Source organism: Pimephales promelas, chromosome 17, assembly GCF_988280905.1.
Source record: "Pimephales promelas chromosome 17, fPimPro1.hap1.1, whole genome shotgun sequence".
Classification (NCBI taxonomy): domain Eukaryota; kingdom Metazoa; phylum Chordata; class Actinopteri; order Cypriniformes; family Leuciscidae; genus Pimephales; species Pimephales promelas.
In genome coordinates this window covers 871,217-899,200 of record NC_142785.1, presented here as the reverse complement: position 1 = coordinate 899,200, position 27,984 = coordinate 871,217, and the positions used below count along the sequence as shown (strand labels likewise).

The window sequence follows — 27,984 nt, the reverse complement described above, 5'->3', positions numbered from 1 at the left end:
TTTATGCTAATAGACAGTTGATGAATTATGATAATGTTTACTTCATGGTGTTTATATTGTAGATGGTTGTACGATGCATATTTGATCTCGCTTATCTTTTTAAATGTGTGGCTCTTAGTGGTAAAGCACTGACATTTCAAAATAAGAGTCCTGGTTTTATAATTAAAAGTCCTGCTTTTGGGGGGTTATTATTCGATTTTTGGTCACACAATAAACTGTATCTGGCATTTAATTCTGCAATGCCCATCACATGATGGACAGACCAAGAACATTACTCCACATTTAATATTAGGGTTCGTACAGATTCTGTACAATTAAAATCCAGGACTTTCATGCCCTACTTTTTTGGCTTTCAAGGACTACAATCAGAGATCTCACTTATCAAACACAGGGTTTCTGCAGGTTCCAGTAACTCAAATTTAAGACCTTTTTAAGACATTTTAAGACCATAAACGTTGAAATTTAAGACATACATGACGCATTACCAAAAATTAAAATAAAAAAAAAATATTTTATTTCAATGAATTCAGTAATCGAAAAAGCATTAATTTAATTTACAGGTAAAGCAATATTATTAGTAACCTTCCACACCCAACAACGTGCCAGATGTCCAAAAGGGCCTAAGAGCCTAAAATGAAAATAGGTTAAAAAAAACTTGCTCTCAAATAGAATAGTTTTCATTTCATACTTATTTACATTACAAAACAGCATATTAATAGCCTAACAGAGATTTAGTGTGTGTGTGTGTAAGAGCATCAGAGAAAATAACATTTACAGAAAGTATAGAAATTTGTACTCTCCATTTTATACTGTAAAAACACAATTATAGTTGAAATGGCATGAAAAACTAATTTCATGATTATTATGAAATCAATTTGCCAAATGTATGTCGAAACCCAGCAAATAAATAAAATTAGCATCAATATGCACTTTTTGTTTACATAAACATTAAAATACCATTAAAAATAATGGGCAGATTTTAAAGGAGGGTCTTGCAACAGGTTAAGTCTAGTTAAAATAAAGTCTTCACAAAAATAGTTTTAAAAACAGATAAACCTCACGTATTTCGGCCTTTAAATTCAATGGAATTCAATGGCACCCGGTGGCTATTTTTGGTATAACGCCTAATCAAAATCTCATGGGAACTTCAATTTTTGTGATATCAAATTTAAATTTGGAACACAACTTGGTTAGATATATAGCTTTCAATTTATAGCAAAAAATATTTTGTAAAATATTTATTTTATATATAAATGCATCCATGTGAATAAATGCGCAGGCGCAGCACTCACTCTTTGGGCAGTCTGCAGCTCATCTTTTAGAGAGTTGATCTCCTGCTTCAGATACTGCACTTCCGACTCCTTCACCCTCAGCATTACCTGTGAAACACAAGCATGAGGTATTCATTCTCCAGGAAGATGGCGTGGGAAAAGCTGTGGATGTGAAGGTAAGCGCCCGACCTCGAGCTCGTACAGCTCCTTCCCCTGCATGCCTCCGCCCGCGTCTCCACCGTCCTCACTCGCCATCGACCGCATCTTCGTGATCTCAGCGGCCAGGCGATTGTTCAACTCCTTCAAAACACACACAAACAGCTTGAGCAACAGTGCACCAGGGGTCTCGTTCATAACCGCTGCGCCGTACGAGCTGTGGTTTATAAACACACGCGTGACGGGAGAATGTGTAAGTACATCTGATCATGCGTACGAACATTAGAGGCGACTCCGATGGAGATCTGAGGGACTGATGAAGCAAAAACACTTTAATATTCATTACGAGTCCTAATCAGAAAAACAGTTTAAATACATTAAAGAATGATTTAAACAGTTTTATATCTGATATACACATTTAGATTAAAAATGCAATTCTCATTAATGAAGTAAAGCACTTAAATGACATCAAATCATCACAGAGAAGATACAATTTTTATATTCGAATCAATAGAAATATTTGCATTGGATGCGAAGCATTCAAACACTCTTCCCGTTTCAATGTTTGCTATTTAATGATAATAGCAGAACTCGTGATCTGAGGAAATATTTACATGTAAATAATGATCAAAAATTGCACAATCTGTTTCCATTAAAAGTATAAAGCATATATTAAAAATATTGTTTGTCCAGTGGAAATGATTAAGAAAAACTTTCTCTGAAATGTATTTTATACTATTTGATTTATTCACTCAAAATCAAGGCGAGGATCGGCTACTAAATGATTTTTAGCAATGTAATGTGACGCTCATCCGTATCTCATATTCTCCTAATGTCTTGTACCATTAAACATCATATCATAACATCCATCATAAAAGCGCATCTATCCATCATAAAAGCGCATCTATCCATCATAAAAGCGCATCTGTCCATCATAAAAGTGCATCTATCCATCATAAAAGCGCATCTGTCCATCATAAAAGCGCATCTATCCATCATAAAAGTGCATCTGTCCATCATAAAAGCGTATCTATCCATCATAAAAGCGCATCTGTCCATCATAAAAGTGCATCTATCCATCATAAAAGCGCATCTATCCATCATAAAAGCGCATCTGTCCATCATAAAAGCGCATCTATCCATCATAAAAGTGCATCTGTCCATCATAAAAGCGTATCTATCCATCATAAAAGTGCATCTGTCCATCATAAAAGTGCATCTATCATAATAAAAGTGCATCTGTCCATCTTAAAAGTGCATCTGTCCATCATAAAAGCGCATCTATCATAATAAAAGTGCATCTGTCCATCATAAAAGTGCATCTGTCCATCATAAAAGTGCATCTATCCATCATAAAAGTGCATCTGTCCATGATAAAGTGCTCCACAGGCTCCGGGGGTAAATAAAGGCCGATAAAGCGATGAGTTTGTGTAAGAAAAATATCCATATTTAACACGTTACAAAGTAAAATTCTAGCTTCCAGCTATCATAAAGCTGGGAAGAGCCAGGCCATTTTTTATGCAACCCTGATTGTATTCGTCTAAAGAAGAATGTCATATACACCCAGGAAGACTTGAGGGAGAGTAAATCATGGGCTAATTTTCATTCTTGGGTGAACCGTCCCTTTAAGGTCCTCAGCAATATGACCCAAATCTCTGGATATGTTGTTACCTGGTTGTGCGCATTGAGCTCCTGGTTCTCCCGCTGGCACTGTCGGAGCGCCTGCCTCTCGGCCTCCAGCGCTTGGGCCAGATGAGCGTTTTCTAAGCACTTCTGAGAATATTGCTCCGATAACACCTCGATCTCCCTCTGGTACGACATCAGCTCCTCCCTACAACACAAGTCAAGTCTCCTTCATTTATACAGCGCTTTAACACTATAGAGTTTCATAGCAGAACAGGAGATTACAGAAACAGAGAGTATTCAGGCTTTACAGCAGATCTAGAATAAAGTTATTGTCCAGATAAAGATTCACTTCCGTTGCACAGATCATTAGTGATTAACAGAAAACCGAACGTTTTTAATGTGTTCTAGCCACTAATTCGTGTCTTTTGCTACAAATTGACCAAACACATTACTTATCTGAACAAAAAAATTCATAATGCAGAATTTGTTGTCGCTTCCGTGGAATCATAAACGTTTGACACACACACACACACACTTCTCCAGTCAGTTTAAAGCGATGATAAAAGAACAAGGGCTTTAAGTCTAGACGGAAGTACAGCCAAGAGCTCGAGGGCAGATTATGTGCATGTAGACAAAGAAAGAGACTGTGCAATCACTGCAGATTTGGCATCTCGTCTGCATTGCCCCAGGACACACTTGGCATTAGAGGCGCTCATGCACTCACAGCCTTTATCACAGCTCCAACACATACTGTATAATCACATTCCAGGACTTTAAGCACTTATTTGGAGATTTCATTTATCAAACAATATCTTTATTATATTTTAAATTCTAAAAAAGGTAAATAGATAAATGAAACTAAACTACTAAAATACCATGCATTTACTTTGTCATAGTATCCTTTCAATTGTTAAATATATTGCTTTCCTTTTCTCCCACTAATATACGACTGACTTGAAGAATAAACGTTGTATCATACATTTGGATATTTATATGAGCAATATCACACTCATAGCCATGCCAAACGCCTCTATATCTATATCAGACGGACTGCAGCCTCAATTTAGAGTGAAAATATTGTTTTATCAATAAAATTACAAGTACATTTCCCATATTTTGTATTTCAATAATTCAAGCACTTGGAAAGTACTTCTTCATAAAAATGACTTTAAGGGTTTTCCAGGAATTTCAAAAAGTCAAATTCAAGTACAAACCCTGCTTAATTCACTCCAATACAGATGAAATGCATCACAAACGTACAAGTTTAAAGCGAAGTGGAAGGGTGTGGCATCAAAAAGCAATAAAAAGTTATTATTGAAAATAATGCAAATGTGCGGCTGAAACTGCATAAAGGAACAACTGACTCGTGCTGTTTGCGGATTTCCTCGATGTCTGCGTTTTCAGTGTTGTTGTTGGCCTTGCGCGCTTTGTCCAACTCCCGCTCCAGCTCTGTCCGGTGTGCGTTCTTCATCGCTTCGATAGCTGATCAGATACAAACAGTATTAAAATGCTGCGTATAAGGCTTAATTGGCATTAAACTTTTTTTTTTTTTGAGAAACAAGCATTAATATGCCTCTGGCATGAGGAACATAGTGGATATTCATTTGATATTAAAGTCCCCCTGAGGTGAAAATCCAGCTTTTAATGTTGTCTTTTAAAGTTTTAATGTGGATTGTTGAATGTTGGAGTATTTCCTCCTTAAAACTGCAGTGAACCAAAGACAGTCTCAAAAACACGCTTTGAAATCGTTGGTGTTTCTGACGTCACAAACCACCTTGTAACCAATCAGATCAACGTGTGATCGACAACCAGTGGATCTCTGAGAGAGTGAGTGAGGCGGGGCTCATTTGCATATTCATAGAACCACACATATTAAATGAGCCAAGGTGTCAAGTTACATTCAAGATATTTTAAGGGATGAGGACCATTTTTTTCAAGGAAAAAACGCTTATGTCATTTTGGTGATCAACAGGCTTTAAGGGATAAAATGATTGACTACAGGGGGACTTTCTGCAATGTTATATTCGGCACTGTGTGTATATTATCTGATTCCAGTTACTTTAACACACAAGTAGGGTAAGTATACACTAAGCAGTACACCGATACCATTCATTTTAATTTGTGGATAATGTAAGACACAAAGGTAGTGTTAAGTTTTGAGGGTCCGTTTCATTTAGAACGACCCGTTTGCTCTCGTCTCGTTTCTTCAGTACTAACCAGATATAGTGGCTGCGGTCTCCTCGGCCAGCAGTCTCTCCTTATCCTCCTGCAGTTTCTCCAGTTCCCGCTGGTGCTTTTTCTGCAGCTCATCGATTACCTTCTGGTGAGACTCTTCCATGGCAGCGAAGCCTCGTTCACACGTAGCCTGTGGGGAGACGTAGGAAGCAGCATTTAGTGCACCTTGTTTTGGATCGACTCAAGTCCACTTCTACTTCATTTGGCCAGGACAACACTTACACAGACGACGGAGATTGGCGATGTGTGGACAGAACGGTGTCCACACAAAGCCAGACATTAATATACCCTACGATGACATGAAGGGACACACAGGCCAGTGAGAGATGGCTTTGCAAACGTAACGTAAACGTGTGATTTATCTGGGACTGTGTGTTCAAACAGCGGCCCCAAAAGATTGGACACTTTAGCCAAACTTAATGCACGAATGTCATTGATCAGACACAAAATATCAAATGAAAAGCTACTTATATTTAAATAAAAACAGAACAAAAACACTTTATATACAAGTTTGTTTCTGCCACGGATTAAAAAAATAAAATGATAATTGTGACTTTTTGATATAAAAAAGCCTACTTTATTTGATTTTAGGTCAGAATTGTGAGATACAAATGCGGAAATTGCGAGATACAAACTAAGAATTGCGAGACAAAAACAGAATTGCGAGGCACAAACGAATAATTGTGAGACACAAACGAATAATTGCCAGATACAAACTCAGAATTGAAGAATTGCGAGATACAAACGAAGAATTGCGAGATACAAACGCAGAATTGCGAGATACAAACGCAGAATTGCGAGACACAAACGCAGAATTGCGAGATACAAACGCAGAATTGCGAGATACAAACGAAGAATTGCGAGATACAAACGAAGAATTGCGAGACACAAACGAAGAATTGCGAGATACAAACGAAGAATTGCAAGATACAAACGAGGAATTGCGAGATACAAACGCAGAATTGCGAGATACAAACGCAGAATTGCGAGACACAAACGAAGAATTGCGAGATACAAACGAAGAATTGCGAGATACAAACACGGAACTGTGAGATTCAAACGTGGAATTGCGAGATACAAACGAAGAATTGTGAGATACAAACGCAGAATTGTGAGATACAAACGCAGAATTGCGAGACAAAAACAGAATTGCGAGGCACAAACGAATAATTGTGAGACACAAACTAATAATTGCCAGATACAAACTCAGAATTGAAGAATTGTGAGACACAAACGAATAATTGTGAGACACAAACGAATAATTGCCAGATACAAACTCAGAATTGAAGAATTGCGAGATACAAACGAAGAATTGCGAAATACAAACGAAGAACTGCGAGACACAAACGCAGAATTGCGAGACACAAACGAAGAATTGTGAGATACAAACACGGAACTGCGAGATTCAAACATGGAATTGCGAGATACAAACGAAGAATTGCGAGATACAAACGCAGAACTGCGAGACACAAACGAAGAACTGCGAGACACAAACGAAGAACTGCGAGACACAAATGAGGAATTGCGAGATACAAACGAAGAATTGCGAGACACAAACGAAGAACTGCGAGACACAAACGAAGAACTGCGAGACACAAACGCAGAATTGCGAGACACAAACGAGGAATTGCGAGATACAAACACGGAACTGCGAGATTCAAACATGGAATTGCGAGATACAAACGAAGAATTGCGAGATACAAACACAGAATTGCGAGATACAAACGCAGAATTGCGAGATACAAACGAAGAATTGCGAGATACAAACGCAGAATTGCGAGATACAAACGAAGAATTGCGAGACACAAACGAAGAATTGCAAGATACAAACGCAGAATTGCGAGATACAAACGCAGAATTGCGAGATACAAACGAAGAATTGCGAGATACAAACGCAGAATTGCGAGATACAAACGCAGAATTGCGAGATACAAACGCCGAATTGCGAGATACAAACGCCGAATTGCGAGATACAAATGAAGAATTGCGAGATACAAACGCAGAATTGCGAGATACAAACGCAGAATTGCGAGATACAAACGAAGAATTGCGAGATACAAGCGCCGAATTGCGAGATACAAACGCCGAATTGCGAGATACAAACGAAGAATTGCAAGATACAAACAGGGAATTGCGAGATAGAAACGGGGAACTGCGAGATACAAACGGGGAACTGCGAGATACAAACGGGGAATTGCGTGATACAAACGCAGAATTGCGTGATACAAACGCAGAATTGCGAGATACAAACGCAGAATTGCGAGATATAAACTCACAATTGCGAGATACAAACTCACAATTGCGAGATACAAACTCACAATTGCGAGATACAAACGCAGAATTACGAGACAACAAATGGGAAATTGCAAGATACAAACGCAGAATTGCGAGATACAAACGCCGAATTGCGAGATACAAACGAAGAATTGCGAGATAGAAAACTAAGAATTGCTAGATAGAAACTCAGAATTGCAAATTTGTTTTCAGAGTTTATCTCATGCAATTCTGAGTTTCTGAGGAAAAACATCCGAATTAAGATTAAACTCGCAATTACGAGTTTATAAATTGCAATTGTGAGATACTTTTGTAAGAAAAAAAAATCAGAATTGTGTTACCGTTTTCATTTTTTCAATCAGTGGTGAAAACATGTCTTTCTACACAAAGCAAAATGCTTAATTTGTGATTAAGCAGTCAATATACTGTTCAAACTTGAGATAAAAAGTATCTGAACACATTGTGGTTGTCAAACATTGGCAGATCGGATTAATGATTCTCCACACCTGTGAGAACTGACTTCATAGATGCACTAAAAAAACCTTGACAACAATCGATTAAATGTTATTGCAAAAATGGCTCAGAAAAACACTAGCGTTTGTTTGCAAATACTTCATTTGAGATTTTAAACTTCAAATGCAATGAAATTCAAACATTTGTGGCTGAAATGTCCAAGTATGTTTTGGGATCACTAAATATGCTCTTGTCTGAAAATATGACGCATTTTGATTTTAATTTCACCGGGGCTACATCTGAAAAACAACTCGAATGTTCAAATCCAAAAAAACTCAGCTTTCACGTATCTGTACGATTTGGTACTTTTAGGATTACAGCTACTTTTCATGAACAGAGTTGATTTTAGTACAAGAGACTTCAATGCTTTTCCGACCATGCAAACCCAACGCACTTCCGCCGTCTTTTCAATGGCCCTGATCTCTGTGCTCAAGTTGAGCTCTGATCAGACAACCGAATGAAGCAGTTGTTTTTGCAAGGTCCTGGGACACGACCAATTCTTCCTGTCTCCATATCACAACAGCACCTGCACTTGTTTATTCACCAGTCTATGGGTGGAAAATCTCATTTCCTCTTTCGTCAGGACAAACACGAGTCCAGTATCACATACTGATGACAAATTTAGTACGACTGAGTTTGAGTCCAAAATTCAACGTCTATAATCTTTTTTAGTACAAAATTTTATCCAGTCTAAATTTAAAAAGAAATTGTAATAAAGGAATCAGAAAATATTTCTGCAACCCAAAGCACAACTAAAAACAACTGAACTGTCATTATTCATTGTTTTACAATTAATAAATAGAGAGAAAAATAGTTAGACAATAATGAGACAAAAGTACCAAATATAGGCTGTCAAATTTGACAACTGCGCCAATGCCAATTCCCTTTTATGAGCTTATGAAACTGGCCTAATTTTTACAATTTGTCTATGAGTAAAAAATGATCTAATCAGGAACAGACTTGAGCTCTGGTCTTTAAGGCCACATCACACTGACAAAACAAAACTAGTGCAATTATTGCTAGTTTGTATGTTTTTAAAATCGGTAATCGAGTAACAGCAAACTAGCCATTTATTTGTCAGTACTTGTAATTTTTTATTGCAAGATGGAGCACCAATGCAATAGTTTATATAATTTATGAAATGAAATCAAATAAATCTGATCCTATTATAATAATGCATAAAGAAATTGAATTGCATCTCTGTCTTCAGATTCAATTCTTTCACAAAAACATCCACATTTTAAATTATAGACTGTTATTTAAAATAAATATTTTAGTTGTTGTCATGCATTGGTATTAATTAGGTTAAGCAGCTGGCATTTTGCAGTCGTCAAAGACGAGCAGCGATTTATAAAGAACTGGTCTTGCAAAGACTGTTAATCAGGCAAAGAGCTTAAGTTTGAAAACAAAAACCAAGTCAACCAGGTGAACCACATCTCAAGGTTTTAAGAATTCGATGAAGTAGAGTATACAGTTATGCATTCTCAGATACAGCTGACGAACTGATTCTTAATTGCACTCCATTGGGTTCATTAAGCTAGAAACTGTTTCTTAATGAGAGTTTTCTTAAACTTCCTCCTGACCCACACACCAATCACTAAAGCGTACATGCAACCCTAAGGTTAATAGCCATGCGTCACTGGTGATAGATATTAGGCTGGAGAACAAAGCACCACAAAGCAGGGTTAGTATGAGAAAAGGAAGGGAAAGGATCAGGTTGCCACATTAAGTCATTACAGACGGAGAACAGCAAGGACACGGATCTCCTTGACCTTTAGATTTTCCACGTCTTTCTGGTATTTCAGTCGCAGTAATGTTGCATTGTCTGGTTGATTCATTTCCTCAGTCAATTCGGACACCCGGGACACAAGCTTCTGGATGCGCTCTTTGAGGGTCCTCCTCCTGGTTGGCTCGCCATCCATAGGTCCGATGGCGTCCGTGAGCTCTTCCATCTCTCGATCGAAGCGGGCTTGTAAGTTGTTACACTCAATCTCATGCTTCTTCTTAAGGTTCTCCATGTACTCGGTCAGGGAGTCGATCTCTCTCACGTTCTCCTCGGATCTCAGCTTCAGAGTCTCACCAGCTTTGGCCACTTCCAGTCTCAGCTTCTCTGCTTCTTGCTCGTACTCCTCCTTTAATTCTCGCAGCTCCTTTTTATGCTTCGCCATCGTGTCTTGAAGGTGAATGGTCCCATCTAGAGAATCGATTGGTTCTCCTTCGATCTGAATGTGGGTTACTGCCATTGAATCGCCACTTTTGGGACATATTTGCTTGCCCTCTAGTTCAGACTGAAGTTGTGCTCTCAAATCAGCAAGGCCTAAACGTTTCATCGCTGGGAAGATCTTCAGAACTACAAAGCACATGGTTATGTCCATTACGGCCTCACGAATGTACTCGGACCAGCATCTTTGCATGTCGCAGTTCGATAGACTCAAAGCCAACGACTGTATCTGCTCATTTGTTCGTTCCCTAATAGCCGAAGCGGTTTGATTCAATAACACCACTTTCTTCTGAACGACTTCAGTGAGACTCTTTATAGCGCAGGGATCGGTGGCATCACAGAAATTATTCAAAACATCACTCAATTGTCCAGCGCTTTCATCTGTACAAGTTGAATGTGTTGCATCACATTCACGTTCTTTGAGGTTGGTGAGATTATGCATGAGAAGCAGCATTTCATTATCCGCTAGCATACGCTGAATCACGGTTCTTACGGTTTCCTCGTCCTCTAAACCACCTAAAACTTTATCTAGAATCCTTCTCTCAAACATCATTCCTGCCTGATTCTCGTCCAAAATGCTGGCGCTGGACAAATCACATTCTGTAGTTGACTTGCTGCCAATTATCATGTCAAGTACATGATTAAGAGACTTAGACTTTCTCTTGAACTCCTCCGCGACTTTCTCAATTACATCTTCCCTTTGCGTCGACTCTTCGCACTCGCTTTCTGTTCCCGGTTCACTAGCAAACGTCGCCTTCGCTTTCAACGTTCTAACTTCCTCCTGCGACTCTACAAGCATCTGATTAAACATCCTCACAGTCTCTTCGTGTTTTGTAAGGAGCTCTGTATTCTGGGACTGAAGTCCTCGACAGAAATGCTCAGCGTTTTGTAGCTTTTTCTCCTTCTCTGAAAGCTCGGATTGAAGGATCTCCAATTGCCGCTTGAGCTCGTCTTTCTCCAAATCTAACTCTTTATCGCCCTTTTCACTTTCTACCACCTGAAACCCAAGACCCCTAAGAGTGGCTTCTTTTAATTGCAATCTTTTCTCTGTATCTTTCAAATTATTACCAAGCGCCTCCAATTTATTGAGAGCCTCTTGCAGCTTCTGCGATTTCTCATCGAGTTCTCGTTCGTACACGTTTTTATCTGCAGTCCCTTTGTCTTCCCGCTCCTGGTTCACGTTTGCTTGCTGATATTGCGGATTTCTACGTAGTCTACAAAGCTCAGCTTTCAGCCTGTCTATTTCTCTATCCGCTTCTCTCAACTGGTTTACAATTTCCTGATAGCGCTGGTGCAAAGCTACGTTTTCGTTCGCAAGCAACTCCACTTGCTGAGACAGATCTTTACTGGTCATTTCAGGATGGTCTGGTCTAAAGCAACCGGATGCAAACGGATTCTCCGTTTTCTGCTGGACTTTTCCCAACATGTCTTCCATTGTGACCAAACGAGCTTCATAGTCTCTGATACACTCTCCAGCTCTTTCCAAGCTTTTCCTCATCGTCTCACTCTCAATTTCCTGTTGATTCTTGAAGCTTTCCAACAGTTTTTGGCATTGCACCATTTCACCTACTGACCTACTTTCCTGTCCTTGAGGAGATTCAACCCAAATGTATTCGCTATGCAACTGCAAGAGCTTTATCAGCTCCCTTACTGTCAGAGGCTCATTTGCGTCTATCAAGCCCTCAAGCTCTGTAATCTTTCCCTCACTATCCTGAAGTATGAAACTGACCGTTTTTTGAATGCCGTTTGAGGGACAGACCTCGGAGATGGCAGTGTTTTTGGTGTCAGAAAGGCAAGGTTCCTTTGTGGGCCAGTGTGAGAGAGAAAGGCCAAGCTGTGCTTGCATGTTGCGCTTTTTCAGTTCTTGCTGCTGCAGGAGCTCTTTGGTTTCCTGGTACTTCTTTGTTAAGCTCTGAGCTTGAGAACTAACCAGTTCAGTCCTCTTCATCAGGGGCTCTGTCTCAAGACTCAAAGGGGAATCCAGCTTGGAAAAGGGGACCAGACAGTTGATTAACAGTCAGCATTGGTCAATAAGTCAATCTAGATTATTAATCAACAATTATTCATAAGCTTTTAAGGGAAATTTACTTCATTACATCTGGTTCTAATCAATCTATTGAGGTCAAATTCATTCAGCTTCTTTCATGGAATGATGCACATTAGAACGCTAGAAAAAAATTAATGGCAAAAGGTTAGTAAATCAGAACAATGCATGCATATTAAGAGGTTAAAGAGTTGTTTCATGGGGTAAGTGACGCAAAATTAGTGCGAGGTAAGAATGCCAGAACAGTTACATGCCATCCAGTTATACAGTAAGCCTGCAGTTCTTTTGTGAAACAATGTCACCTGACTATTAAACAACAACTAATGTCTGTTTATAGCAAAAAAAGGTGAATAAAATCCAATAAAAACAAGATGAAATGTGTCCTGGACAGATATTGAACAGAGAATCACCTTTTGAGTGTTCTTGATATGTGAAACGATGCCATGTTTAAGACAAAATCCCCCCTATTTGCTTTAATATATAAAAGCTTTATCTTTGCTACACTGAAAACGTACATCAGAAAAATATCAAACTGTGAAGCTATTTAATGCCAAACAAATCAATAAAAAGAGTCCAAATTAAGGTCAGAAAACAATGCAACAATATTCTGAACAAAACTAAAGACAAACACACACAAAACGCACAAACATACTCTATAGCATATATTGGAAAAGTCAAGAATAAGGTTAAAAATGAGATGAACGAATGGTTAAAACATATCATGCACATATGCCCTTAATAGGCATCTTTTCATATGCCAATGTTTACGTAGCACCTCATCTGCAAAAGATGCATTTTTAAATCATTTTCAACGCCCTTCAGAAATACTGATACTCAATGCATTTGATCTGACACTGAAACTGCCCAATCTTATTGCATTAATCCAAATAAAACATTTCAATTACATCTTCGAATTAACATGCTTTAATCTCAAATGTGCATCATCGAGTATGAATGTATCTGGAGGGCACAGTAAGTTCTGAGTATGTTTTCATGCCGTCATTGCATAATGATTAATTCACGTACAAATAATGTTAATAATTTCTATGTTGTGCATGCAATAGAGTTTGCATGAAGTTAAAATATTTAATGTCATTTTGCTCAAACATGGCAAGAGGAATCTTAAGTAGAGGCAAAAAAAAGAGAATAAGAAACAATTTTGTTCGTTTACATGCAACTGTCTCTAAACATGCAAAGCACGCGTTTGCAGCTTCGATGATAAAGATGGAAGCCATGTGTTTGTTTTTCACCTAATAATGATACACAATGTGCTCAATGGACCAAAAAAACAACTGGATACATTATTGAAATCATGTGACATACCGGTGAAATGTAACCGGCGCGGATCTGGTGTTCGCGCTCAAAGGCGTTTTTAAGCTGACCCTCCAGCTCCAGCTTGTGCCGATTGGAGTCCATTAACTGCTGGTGGCAGCTCTCCAACTGGACCTTCAGCTCCTCAACCTAACAGCGGACACACACACACACACACACACACACACACACACACACACACACACACACACACACACACACACACACACACACACACACACACACACACAGGAGTTATGATTTAAAACTAGGGGTGGGAATCTTTCAGTACCTCACCAATCAAATCAAATCTTGAGGTCACGATTCTCGATTCTGAATCAAATTTCGATTCGATATGTGTATAGATTTACTGTTACACATCCGATTTTCTCCCAATTGCTTTCGTTCACGTAACTTTAATAACTTTAAGTAGTACTGCTGAGTTAAAGAAGTCTAACATTTTTAAAAAATCGATTTTTGAAATTTGTGAATCGATTCAAATCGGTTGAAGATAGAATCGCGATTCATGTACTAATTAGGGCTGTCAAACGATTAATCGCGATTAATCGCATCCAAAATAAAAGTTTGTGTTTACATAATATATGTGGGTGCACTGTGTATAAATATTTTATATATATAAAAACACACACATACTTGTGTATATTTAAGAAATATTTTCATGTATATAGATTTATATATAATATTTTATATATAAATAATATTTTTTTCTTAACTATAGACCTAATGCACCAGAGAAACGTGGGCGCCGTCATCTGTAGATCATTGTCTTTGAACTTCCGTTTTTGCGTTCACTCTGTATATTTCTATGGCATCGCTGTCGAGGAGTAATTAGCTGGTGAAGTGGATTTACTTATTGTAGAGTTCACAAAAGTTATCATGAGCATTGTAATGTTTATCATAAGCATCGGAAAGCAGATGTCTTAACAAATGTCGAACGGGGATTATTTTACGAGCAGTTCATTCATTCCTATGCAATATCGCTGTGAAAATACAGACCGGAAGTCAAAAGACAACGAGCGCAACGCTGAAAAGGGGCGGGGCTACATAACGTCTATACCTGCATGTGTGTTTGTTTATATATAAAATAATTATATACAGTGCACCCACATATATTATGTAAACACAACCTTTTATTTTGGATGCGATTAATCGCGATTAATCGTTTGACAGCCCTAATACTAATACTTGTTTTCCCGCACCCCTTTTTGAAACCACACCATATTTCAACGCTGCATGTTTGTGCGTTGCGTTCTGCATGGCGTACCCCTTTCTTGTAGCTCTCCACGAGTTTCTCCAGCTCCGAGGTGTCTCGGCTGGGATGAGTTGATGGCAAAGGCACCCTCCTCTCGTCCCTGATGGGCGTCTTCTCCACCTGCTGCCATCGCTGCTCTATCTCGTCCTCCACCCTCTGCTGTCGCTCCCCCGATGGGGGCGGAGCCTCGCCCATGGCCACACCCTCACCCACACCATCAGGCTCCGCCTTCCCGTCGAAGGCCGAGCCGGTGACGCTCTCGTACCTCCGGCGCCGCTCCTCCCGCCTCTTGTTTCGCTCGCTCAGCTCCGCCTGGAAGGAGTCGGACTCATTCGCTCTCTGCTGGGCCAGAGCCTGAGCGATGGGACGAAACTCCGCCCAGTCGAAGGTTTTGGACCGCCCTTCTCGCCTTCGCTCTCTCGCCCGGCTCTTCTTCAATCCGGCTTCTCGCTCCACTGACGCCTCCGAGGACGGGGAGTCCGCAGTGAGGTCCGGCCGGGGGAGACCCTCAAACGAGCCTGGGTCGACCGCCAGGCTGGAAAGATTTTATAGGGAAAATGTAAATGTTTTAAAGCAGGGTTTGCACAGATACTGCAAAAAAAAAAAACATTTCCGAGGACTTTTCAAGGACTACTATCAGAGATCACACTTAGTATTTTTTTTAAACTCTATTCAGAGATATAAGGTATTCAAAACACAACTTACAGCATATTTAATAATATATATTAAATACAAAGTTTATAAATGGCTATTATTGTTCAATAAAAATATTTTATATTATAATGTTGGTGTATTTCGTATCGAGAAAAAATGTCTGATGGGGGTTTAACAGATTGTTAATTTGGCGTGAAAAGATTGCATTTGTGTTTTTTTCCCCCCGATTAAATTAAACATATATATTGTATTTAAATAAGTCAAGCACTTTTCAAGTACCTCTTCGTAAATATGTCTGTTTTCAAGGGTTTTCAAAGACTAAATAAAAAAAAAATCTAATTCAAGAACTTTAAGCACTTTGTACGAACCCTTTTAAAGACAAAACACTTTCTGGTTGGCTATATGTCATGTGTAGAAACGCACCTCGCCACATCGGGGGCCGTGGAGGGCCGCACGTTCTTCATGACTGCTTGGATCCAGTTTCGCCGTATTCCTGCGGTCATGGCAGAGAGCGTGTGCACCGCTTCTTGAGTCTGAAAAATTGAGCACATAAAAATTAGAAGATTCATTCATAATTCAAAACCTTTGAGAATAATGAAAAGAACCAAGCGTGGTCAGGCGAACAACTGGACTTTTCGTCTCTACAGTGCTTGTACACCAGAATTCAGTTACAGAGCCAAGTACAATTACTAAACACGTCAAACATGACGAGCTAAATAAAATTAAATGAAAGTAAAAAAAGTCCATAAAATTAAATAAAATAGAAAATCCATAAAACAAGAAGTTAATAAAAAAGTTAATTAAATAAACCAAAAAGTCCATAAAAAAATAAAATAGAAAGTCCATAAAACAAAAAGTTAATAAAATAAAAAGTCCAGAAAGTCCATAAAATAGAAAAATAAAAGAAATCCAAACTATAAAACAAAAGTCAATTATAAAGTCCATAAAACAAAGTTCATTAAATAAAATATAAAGTCCATAAAACAAAAGGTTCATAAAAATATAAAGCACGATGGTTCGACAGACGTACGTGAATCTGGAAGCCGTAGTTCCGCTGAGCTTGATACTCTGTAACATTATAGCATGTGCTGAGGTCAATCTCTCCATCCAGATCAGACGCCTGATGACACACACACACACACACACATGCATTCAGTGAGAGAAGTGTCATCAGCATTCAAAATATTGTCATTTTTTATTATATTTATTTTATTATATATATATATATATATATATATATATATTATAAATATTTATTTATTATTTTATATATAATATATATATATATATATATATATTAATCTAAAGAGTGTGAAAGAATAAATCCAGGATAACCCACGAATGTCAAACACGCATTACCTCTTCTGCAATAGAATCCTTGTAGTATCGCAGACTGTGATCGGTCAGCACAAACCAATACTTCTTCCACTAGAACAGAAAAGCATAAATGGCAGATTAAATACATATAGAGCTGAAATGTAGAGCCTTGCTCCCAGACAATCCTGCATCAGTCTGGCTTTTGAGACATGTGTCCTTCTTTAAAGAGCGTGTGGGGAACTTTCAAGGCTTTATCCTTTCAACTTCGACCTATTGAAGCAGTGCAATCAAAGTGTGGCCTTTACACCGCATCAGTACACGCTTTGAGTCGGGCGTTTGAGCTGAATACCTGATCAAAACTGCGGCCCATCTTCAGTAAACACAGATGACGCATTTAAAACTAAGAACGTGCTCTAATTAAATAATTCACACTGCAAAATTATAAATGCAATATATAAATGTTATGAGATTTAGGTTTTAAATACATTTTTGAATATACCACCTGAAACAAGAGCTCACCTGGCCTTGTTCATCGAGCTTCACCATCCAGCCTTTCTTGAAGTTCAGCAGGTCTGGCTGTGATGAAGAGGGAAACGGTCATGAATACACACAGAGAAAGAGCAGTGTGTGTCAGATGTAGAGATCACACGGGTGTCCACGCATGAGGAGAAGAGCAAACATCTAACCTTACCCATCACACACACACTAACCCTACCCATCAGACACTACACGATTTTAGGAGACAAAATCACGTAATCTGACGCAGTGACTATTGTAGCAGATACATTAGTCGTGTAATCCGACTGTAATCCGACACATTAGTCGTGTAATCCGACACATTACTAGTGTAATCCGACACATTAGTCGTGTAATCCGACACATTAGTCGTGTCATCCGACTGAAATCCGACACATTAGTCGTGTAATCCGACACATTACTAGTGTAATCCGACACATTAGTCGTGTAATCCGACACATTAGTCGTGTAATCTGACACATTAGTCGTGTAATCCGACACATTAGTCGTGTAATCCGACTGTAATCCGACACATTAGTCGTGTAATCCGACACATTAGTTGTGTAATCCGACTGTAATCCGACACATTAGTAGTGTAATCCGACACATTAGTTGTGTAATCCGACACATTACTCGTGTAATCCGACACATTAGTCGTGTAATCCGACTGTAATCCGACACATTAGTCGTGTAATCTGACACATCAGTCGTGTAATCCGACTGTAATCCGACACATTACTAGTGTAATCCGACACATTAGTCGTGTAATCCGACTGTAATCCGACACATTAGTCGTGTAATCTGACACATTAGTCGTGTAATCCGACTGTAATCCGACACATTAGTCGTGTAATCCGACACATTAGTCGTGTAATCCGACACATTAGTCGTGTCATCCGACACATTACTAGTGTAATCCGACACATTAGTCGTGTAATCCGACTGAAATCCGACACATTACTAGTGTAATCCGACACATTAGTCGTGTAATCCGACACATTAGTTGTGTAATCCGACACATTAGTAGTGTAATCCGACACATTAGTCGTGTAATCCGACACATTAGTCGTGTAATCCGACACATTAGTCGTGTAATCCGACACATTACTAGTGTAATCCGACACATTAGTCGTGTAATCTGACACATTACTAGTGTAATCCGACACATTAGTCGTGTAATCTGACACATTACTAGTGTAATCCGACACATTAGTCGTGTAATCTGACACATCAGTCGTGTAATCCGACTGTAATCCGACACATTACTAGTGTAATCCGACACATTACTAGTGTAATCCGACACATTAGTCGTGTAATCCGACTGTAATCCGACACATTAGTCGTGTAATCTGACACATTAGTCGTGTAATCCGACTGTAATCCGACACATTAGTCGTGTAATCCGACACATTAGTCGTGTAATCCGACACATTAGTCGTGTCATCCGACACATTACTAGTGTAATCCGACACATTAGTCGTGTAATCCGACTGAAATCCGACACATTACTAGTGTAATCCGACACATTAGTCGTGTAATCTGACACATTACTAGTGTAATCCGACACATTAGTCGTGTAATCTGACACATTACTAGTGTAATCCGACACATTAGCCGTGTAATCCGAAACATTAGCCGTGTAATCTGACCGAGGGCATGATTGGACCTTCAGTGTCCAGCGAGAAGCAGGAGCTAGTCTTACGGTCATGACGGACTCGGTGGTCCTGCGGTCCAGGGACTTGGCTCTCCTCAGAGGAGGAAGGCTGGAGTGGTAGAAGTCCAAACCCATCTCCGGGTCCGTCTTCTGCTCCTGGAGCACAGGGAAGAAACACAGCAGAATCACACAGAGAGGTGTTAGACACAGGCAACATCACATCACGTCAAGCAATTACCCAGAAAACTACACACACTGATACTGAAAGTGTGTCGATGCTTATAAGTCAATAATTATTAGGGATGCACTGCTATAACATTTTTGGGGCCGAAACGACAACTCTATATTTGGAAAGCCGATAACCGATATTATGGCCAATAAATCTAAATTCATTTTTTTATAATTTTTGAGAGCCTGATTACAAAAATAAAAGTCTCTGTTTTAACGATGTTCTCATTATGTTATGTAGCCGATACGACAGATTTGCGCTGCATTTGTTGCACTGAACTCTATTATCCTTTTATTTGATTAAAAATATAGTAAAATAGTGAAATATTATTGTAATGTAATGTAATGTTTTCAATTTGAATATACAGTAAAGTATAATTTATTCCTGTGATCAAAGCTAAATTTATCACCAGTCTACAGTGTCACATGATCCTTCACAAATCATAACTTTAATATGAAGATCTGATCAATAAACATTTATGATTATCATCCGTGTTGAAAACCGTTCATATGTTTGTGGAAACTGTGATTTTGTTTTTCAGGATTATTTGATGAATAGAAAGTTCAAAAGAACAGCATTTATTTGAAATAGGATCTTTTGTAACATTATAAATGCCTTTATTGTCACTTTTGATCAAATTAATGCGTCCTGGATGGATAACAGTATTATTATTATTATTTTTAAATCGCACTGACCCCAAACTTTTGTCTAAATGTGTTTAAAATAAATATATTTTCCAAAAGATGAGTCTTATTAAAGACTCATTTAATAGCTGAACTTAAAGTGAAGATTTAATTATGGCAAAGTTAATCTAAATGTGAAAATATGGGAAACAAGCATGCACAATAAAACGTTCAATATTTATCTAATAGAACAGATGATGATAACTGATACGGCACTGATATAAGCATCCCTAAAGATACCCTGTTAAAAACTATTATTTGTTAGAGTGTTACAGCAGATGTTGAAAGCATAGGTTTATTCAAGAGTGTGTGGAAGTGTTTATCCATTCGCTGAAGGTGTTTTGCCTCATATCTGAGCAGCTTATCTGGATTTAAAAGCGTAATTATGTCCATATGCTCTAGAATAATATTTGACGGACCTCCACAAGCGAGAAGTTTTATAAACAGATCTTCAACTGCAGAAATACCGGTATCGCATCAAACCCTGAACTGACCTTGAAAGCAGCGAAAACAATAACAAACTCGCTCTCAGCGTCACTTCAGCTCCAGTCTTCTGTTACACTGAGAAACGCCTTCGCTTATAACAACAATCTGACTTATTTTTCAGAGCAGTTTTGTCCTCCACTGATCAGACACGCACACAAATGTGAGTGAGTTTTTGCGTGTGTGCGAGAGAGTGAGTCTGGATGAAAAGCATTGGGATGAAATAAGAAACAATTCTTTGAGGGAAGGTGAAGATGAAGAATAAAGTGCCTAACGAGACACTCGTGACGACAGAGGCTCTGAGAAACGGAAAGTGGGTTTATTCGGCCCCAGAGCACATGATGGAAACTGGACATTAATTGAGACAAAAGATCATGCGTGCAAGAGCCGAAAAACAGCAGAACGTTCTCAAACAAAACAAAAAATCATCAGGTCATATTATGTTTGTTCATTTAACTTTAAACCCTGTGTTTTTAGTTTTTCCAAGTGAGCGCAACTTTCATATTCAATGAAATTTGAAATTAATTTTGAGCTCTTTTATCATATTCTGGGTTGAGTTAATGTCACAGGATCTGATGTTTTCCTCACACCTACAGAACCTCGATGACTCATCAGTGCCTCATAACTATTCATGAGACTGCAGGTCCATGTCCTATGAGAAGACGCCTCGCTTAATTATTCATGACAGCATGTGTTGATTTTCTGCGACAGACCATGGAAGTCCGATTCAGGAAGTGAGTGTTTGTTTTGTAAGTTTCTGCGTCACATTTGTTCTCTTCCATAAACACTGAGTCTCTCACGATTCGAAATAAGCCTCAAAAGTTATGTAGACGAAATACTCCAAGGCACTCATGTGGTAGAGTAAACAGCCTTTAATGAACTGGGATTAATCATTAAAACCAGTCAAAAGTAGATCTACACGTTTGGGCAAAACAGCCTTCTTCAGGACACATGATATCAGATGCTCAAACTAGTGGATCAAGGACAGCGGGACGACATGTGGGCGTGGCTATACGATAACAACAACAGAGAGAAAACGAGAGAGATAGAAAAAAGAGAAAGGAGAAAATAGGAAAAAGAGAAAAAAAAGAGAAAGAAAAAAGGAGAAAATAGAAAAAAAAGAAAAAAGGAGAAAAAAGAAAAAAGAAAAAAAAGAGAAATTAGGAAAAAGAGAAAAAAGAAAAGAGAAAAGGAAAAAAGAAGAAAAGAAAAAGAAAAAAAGGAGAAAAAAGAAAAAAAAAAGGAGAAAAAAGAAAAAGAAAAAAAGAGAAAAAAGAAAAAGAGAAAAAGGAGAAAAAAGAAAAGAGAAAAAGGAGAAAAGGAAAAAAGGAAAAAAGAAAAAAAGAAAAAGGAGAAAAGGAAAAAATGAAAAAAGGAAAAAAGAAAAAAAGAAAAAGGAGAAAAAAGAAAAAGAGAAAAAACAGACAAAAAAGAAAAAGAGAAAAAAGGAGAAAAGAGAAAAGGGGAGAAAAAAGAGAAAGGGAAAAAAGGAGAAAAAAAGGAGAAAAGAGAAAAAAAAATGGGAAAAAAAGGGAAAGAAAGAAAAAAGGATAAAGGATAAAAAATAGAAAGAGAAAAAAAGGATGAAAATAGTCATTAAAATATAGAAAATATTCATTAATATATATATATATATGCATGTATTTTTTTTACGTAAAACAGCTAGTTTAGCTAATTGTTTTATTTTCGGCTGTGTTATTAACCCATGCCTAATTCTTGTGAAGGCTGATTCGTATCATAAATCATGTATAAACCGACGCCAACACGAGAGAACACATCAATATGTTTGATCACGAGATTGGTGATTGCCATTTCCAAATTAAGGTCTAAAAAATAAAGATTAGGTGGACATTTCAATTAAATGTATTACTCAAGGATTTGATCATGTTGTAAAGTGTACCATTCGCTCATTCAGGATTCTGTGTTACAATACATAACGTACATAAGTTTATATCATATACATTACATTATGCATTATAACAGTGCTGTTCAATTACTTGGTTTTTATACTTTATTTGAACCAAATATTATTGCCTCATTGTTATAATATACCATCCAGTCATATATGTCATTACTGAAGATTTCTAAAGTCCCCCTGTGGTGAAATCAAGCTTTTTCATTACCTCGCGCGTGAAGCGTCTGGTCTCGCTGCGTCCCTGTCGGCCTCCAGCGCTCGCCTCCTCATCCATGCGCTCGGCGTTCTCCAGCTCCAGCGCCTCCAGCTTCTCGATCACATTCGACCGCCCGCTCGCGCTGCAGAAACACCAGCAGATTTAACACACAACCTCGTCCTCCGTCCACACTAGCGTTAGCAGGCGTTCAGTGCAGATGAGAAACTTTAGGAAAACGCTAAATTGACCAATACTGCGCATACGTAACACCTCACAGAAGCTCAATAGGAGTTAAATAAATTAAGAAAGTGTCAGAAAAAAAAGTTATAGAAGTTTGAGTTTCTGAAATGATTCATATTTTATTTTATTTATATTGTGAAATATTATTCCACTGTAAAACGTCTGTTTTCTATGTGAATATATAGTAAAGTGTCATTTACTCCAGTCTTCAGTGTCACATGATCCTTCAGAAATCACTCTAATATGAGGATCTGATGATCAAGACACATTTATGATTAATATCAGTGTTGAAACTTGGTTACTTGGTTATTTTACAGGTAGTTTTATTTTGTTAAATACCATTTTATTAATAGGGAAAAAGTTTATTTTTAAAACAAAAACATCATCGAGCTTGTGTTTAGATCACTTTAAGAATGTTATAAGGTCACATCTTCGTTTGGAAAAGATAATAGCAGAAAGTAAAAATAGAATGGATGAATATAATAAAAAAGGAGTAATATTCTATGTATATTATAATTATATGAAATTTTGTAGTTTTTTTCATATCATATTTATTCTTCTGTCGTAATATATTTGTAAAGTGTGTCTATCTTTTCTCATGTATGTTCTGGGGTATGAATGTATAAGCATGTAGTTTCTGTCTGTAAAGTGTATTTCTTATTAAATAAAGAAAACAGTGTTGAAAACTATTCATATTTTTGTGGAAACCTTAATGCAGTTTATTTTTCAGGATTCTTTGATGAATATAAAGTTTTAAAAAGAACATCATTTATTTGAAATATAATCTCTTCTAACATTATAAAAGTCTTTAATGTCACTTTTGACCAATTTAAAGAAACCTTGCTTTAATAATAAAAGTATTAATTTCCTTATTTAAATATGTTTTGTGTATGATGTACAGTATATAAAATGATATATTCCTAAGGAAGGGGTTTAAAGCGTCTCCTGGTTTTTCAAACATTTCCCGAAACTACAGACATGAATTTAGTTCACAAAATGATGTCAGAAAATATTAAATTACTTTTTTGCCCTTATTTGGGATATGCACCACATTGTCAGCCCTCCTTAAAAGGAAACAAGAAAGCCAGTAAGTGAGGTATTTCTGTCACATGACTGCTCACAGTCCCATTGGCTGCTGGGTAAAAAGTGGCACAATTCCCATAAACCCAAATTAAACCAGAGTAGAGAGCGTTTGGTTCTGTCTGTATGAATTCTTCGTCTCGTGGGGGCAAGTGAGCCGTCTTAATGAGAAGTGCGTCAGAGGTGCTGTTTGAGGGTTGATGGGAGAGAGAAACAGCAAAGAGGAAAGCAGGACTCCCTGTTCATTTAACAGTCAAAACAAGCGGATTTCAGTTTAATACGGGCTAAACGTGTCGTCTAACGTGGAAAATACTCAGATCTTCCTTCTTTCAATGTCTTGTAATTTTGCTTTGGAAAAACTGTGATAATTAGAGGAAAAGCAAATATGGACGCCTTTTTCAATTCCTTACATACATAATATGCTAAAGATTAAATTATTTTGACAGTATGTTTTTATGACGGAGTTTTAAAAAAACATTGTACTGATAACTGTAACTAAAAATATTTTAATAACTTATGTTAAGTGATTTAGTTGTTCATTTGTCCAATTATAATTTGAATTTATTACCTGTTTTTTTTTATTATCTTTTTTTATTACATAAAATACAGTCCTGTTACCAGTCATTTTTCAAACGGTAATTTGGCATTTAATATGCACTGAATATTTATTTTTAAGAAGTGTGTTTAAAAGCAAAAAAACACTAAAAAATATTCAAATAAAATAAACTAAATATAAATTGTATATAATATATATTGAGTAATTTACAATCAAATAATATTCTAATAATAATGATTCTTGTGCTGCATTTATTTGTTTAAAAATACAGTAATAATTGTTCAGTATTTTACGACAGTATAAAAAACCCAAAGCAGCAATAATGTTTAGTGAAGGTGTTTACCGTCAACATTAATGATATAATGCTCTTGCATCTCAAAAGCACGCTGCTAAACACTTTTTGGTCTAATAAGGCGCATGTGGTTTTATCCCGCGGCTCCAGCATGACTTTAACTCTCAAAATGACTCGAAGCCCTAAAGTTATACTACTTTTTTTTGTCCAGAAAGCTTATTTTATTTCATTTTGATAATATTATCTCTATTTTTTAAAGCATTTTTTAGCAGTTTTTTTTATTTACCTTTAAATTACTAGATTTAATCAATAAATAATCAAGAAATTATTATTTAAGCACATTCCTCACATTCTTTCAACTTACACAAAATATCTTGCATTGGGTATCTTTGCCGACCTCTTGTTGAAAACCAAAATACTTAACATGATATTTCATGACTCTAACTGTATATGGAGCAAAAGAGCTGGGTCCTAAAGTCAGTATGCATTCAGATACACATGTAGACATTAGAAAAAAAAATGGTAAAGTTTTAGCATTTTTAGGTTTTTCTATGTGTACTGAAGCATTCCATTCATTCCTATGGGGTCCAATTGACCCGTGAGGGAAGGATGTGTTACCACAAAACCACAAAACTCCTCGGATCCATTCCCATTTTTTGTTTTGTGTGTGTTTGTGGTTCAAGTGTAAACAAAAGTCCTACGATCTTATGATTTTTTTTTTTATTCCGGCCCATAATGACCCGAGATAAGAATGAGGACTAATGAGAACGGCCTGCGCTCACCTTCTCTCCGAGCTGAACACACACTCCTGTCTCTCCGGACTGTGGAGTCGACTGCGTTTCTCGGGCTTGCGGGGGGGCAGAGCTCGGTGTGAGCGTGCGAGGGCTTCGGTCGGGTGGCTCTCGGTGCTGGCGTCTGAGTCCAGCGAGCTCATGGACCCGCTGATGTGTGAGCCGTTGGAGAGCAGGCTGCTGCATGATGGGAAGGGGTCGCTGGGCGTCGGTGAAAGGCATCGTGGGACACCCCCCATCTCTGCGCTGAGCCGGCTGGAGGAGCTGCCCGTGGGAGACAGCGGGTCGAGGGACTGAGCCGAGTGGAAGAGCCCGATCCGATCCACCTCATCACCGTTCACTGAGCTCTGATCCGAGCAGCGGCTCATCATCGACCCTTCACCTATAGCGGAGAGCCATGGGGCAACCATTGAGTTCATGCTGCTATAGGCCTTATGCAGAGAAACAAGCGGCAGCCATCTTTAGAATATCGTCTAAACTTTTACGCTATTTCTACATTGCGCTATTTCTACAACACTATGCTTTTTCTAGCATTTATTTCTAGCGTTTATGTAGAAATAGTGTTATTGTGTATAAATAGCGTGATGTAGAAATAGCGTAATCACGTAAAAATAGCATAATGACATAGAAAGAGCGTAATGTAGAAATAGCACAATGTAGAGATTCTGCAATACTCTGCAATGTAGAGATTCTACATATTACACTATTTCTGTCATTACGCTACTTCTACGCTATTACGCTATTTCTGTCATTACGCTACTTCTACGCTATTACGCTATTTCTGTCATTACGCTATTTCTACATATTACGCTATTTCTGTCATTACGCTATTTCTGTCATTACGCTACTTCTACGCTATTACGCTATTTCTGTCATTACGCTACTTCTACGCTATTACGCTATTTCTACATATTACGCTATTTCTACATATTACGCTATTTCTGTCATTACGCTATTTCTACATATTACGCTATTTCTGTCATTACGCTATTTCTAAGTCATTAAGCTATTTCTACGTCATTACACTATTTCTGTCATTACGCTACTTCTACGCTATTACGCTATTTCTGTCATTACGCTATTTCTGTCATTACGCTATTTCTGTCTTCACGCTACTTCTACGTCATTACGCTATTTCTATGTCATTGCACCAGCGCAGTCCTTTCAGTTTCGGTTTTCAATGCGATCAAGTGTTTACATGTTCTCCGAACGGATTAGAAAGGGAATAAACCGAACCTTTCAATCGGATCGATTACGGAGTTTAACATGAAGGCTTTCCAGTCGAATTGAGCCATCGATCTGATTACTTATGTATTATGTGGTTCCATGTAAACGTAGCCAGTGACTTCACGATGCTAGTGTGGGTTTGTGTGTGTGTGGATTCCCGCACCTGCAGAGGGCAGCGGTGAGCAGAGAGCTGGTATTTCACCGGAGCTCCAGGTCTGGGAACCGTCTGCTTCTCTGCTTTGCAGCTCCTCTTGCCAGATGATGGAACTGGAGTCGGGCGTCTTCTCCGCTTCTGGGATCCCTGAGCCGGTCACCGCCACCTTCGCTGGGCCTGGCTCCTGCAGTCACACCAACAGTTATTCACACACCAGATATCAGTGATATTGCTACTAGTGTGTGCAGGACACTACAGTTCATTTCTGTAAGTGAGGAGAGCAAAATAAAGTAAACTGTGACATTACACCCAAATATTCTTCATACAGTGTAAAATTTATACAAATTTGGGAGCAAAAGTGATTCCTCCAGTTTGAGCTAATGATGTTTTGCTGAAGTGTGTTTTCTGCTCTTTTTACACACACACTGAACAACATGAAGCATTGCTTGGTCACTGGTTGAGCTAAACTGGTATTTCTCTAATTGTGTAGTTAAATTTACCAGCTGACAGATATTCAACATAACTCATGTGTGAGAGTCCAACAGAAGGACGGACAAAACCAGTCACATATCAAACACTGATCTGAGAACTGAGTTCTGCTCATATTTATAAACTAGAGCCAATAAACTGATAATGTGAGACATGTTGAAAGTTGTTGAAACATTATTAAAAAACATTAACATTAAACATTAACATGATTAACATGAAACATTAACAATATTAACATTAAATTAAACAAACTTGTGCAGCACTTTGTTAAAAATAAAAGAACTTGTTTAAATTTTATGATTACATTTATAAAAAAGATTTATTTTATGTTTTATGCATGTATTTGATTACCACTGTTTTTGAAAATTAAAAAATAAAAAGTCAAATTGTAATCCAGAAAACTTATAATAGAAAACATGGAATTTAAGACAAAAAAAAAAAAAAAAAAAAAAATCACAGCAGGTCCTAGCCATAAATATTTCGAATGAATTATAAAATTGTTTCAGTTTAATTAATTCTACTAATTAGATATACTTTGATAACTAAAATTAAATTAAATTAAACTGAGTCCAAAAAAAGAAAAC

General features: G+C 37.8%; 1 protein-coding gene across 3 annotated transcripts in view; it reads right to left on the bottom strand.

Moving 5' to 3' along the window:
- Window positions 1-27,984, bottom strand: part of mpripb (myosin phosphatase Rho interacting protein b) — a 57,346-nt gene that overhangs the window by 5,814 nt on the left and 23,548 nt on the right. The window contains exons 6-21 of one of the 3 annotated variants that reach the window (XM_089121742.1): window positions 26,921-27,095; window positions 25,522-25,912; window positions 22,584-22,713; window positions 19,114-19,221; window positions 17,415-17,471; window positions 16,938-17,006; window positions 16,609-16,698; window positions 16,002-16,111; window positions 14,937-15,459; window positions 13,664-13,801; window positions 9,848-12,280; window positions 5,271-5,418; window positions 4,418-4,535; window positions 3,099-3,258; window positions 1,461-1,571; window positions 1,293-1,379 (exon numbers count right to left, since the gene is read on the bottom strand). In XM_089121742.1, coding sequence (XP_088977868.1) covers window positions 1,293-1,379; window positions 1,461-1,571; window positions 3,099-3,258; window positions 4,418-4,535; window positions 5,271-5,418; window positions 9,848-12,280; window positions 13,664-13,801; window positions 14,937-15,459; window positions 16,002-16,111; window positions 16,609-16,698; window positions 16,938-17,006; window positions 17,415-17,471; window positions 19,114-19,221; window positions 22,584-22,713; window positions 25,522-25,912; window positions 26,921-27,095 — 4,848 coding nt within the window. The remainder of the gene's footprint in view (window positions 1-1,292; window positions 1,380-1,460; window positions 1,572-3,098; window positions 3,259-4,417; window positions 4,536-5,270; window positions 5,419-9,847; window positions 12,281-13,663; window positions 13,802-14,936; window positions 15,460-16,001; window positions 16,112-16,608; window positions 16,699-16,937; window positions 17,007-17,414; window positions 17,472-19,113; window positions 19,222-22,583; window positions 22,714-25,521; window positions 25,913-26,920; window positions 27,096-27,984) is intronic. The other 2 variants (XM_039653683.2, XM_039653685.2) reach the window with 2 other exon arrangements.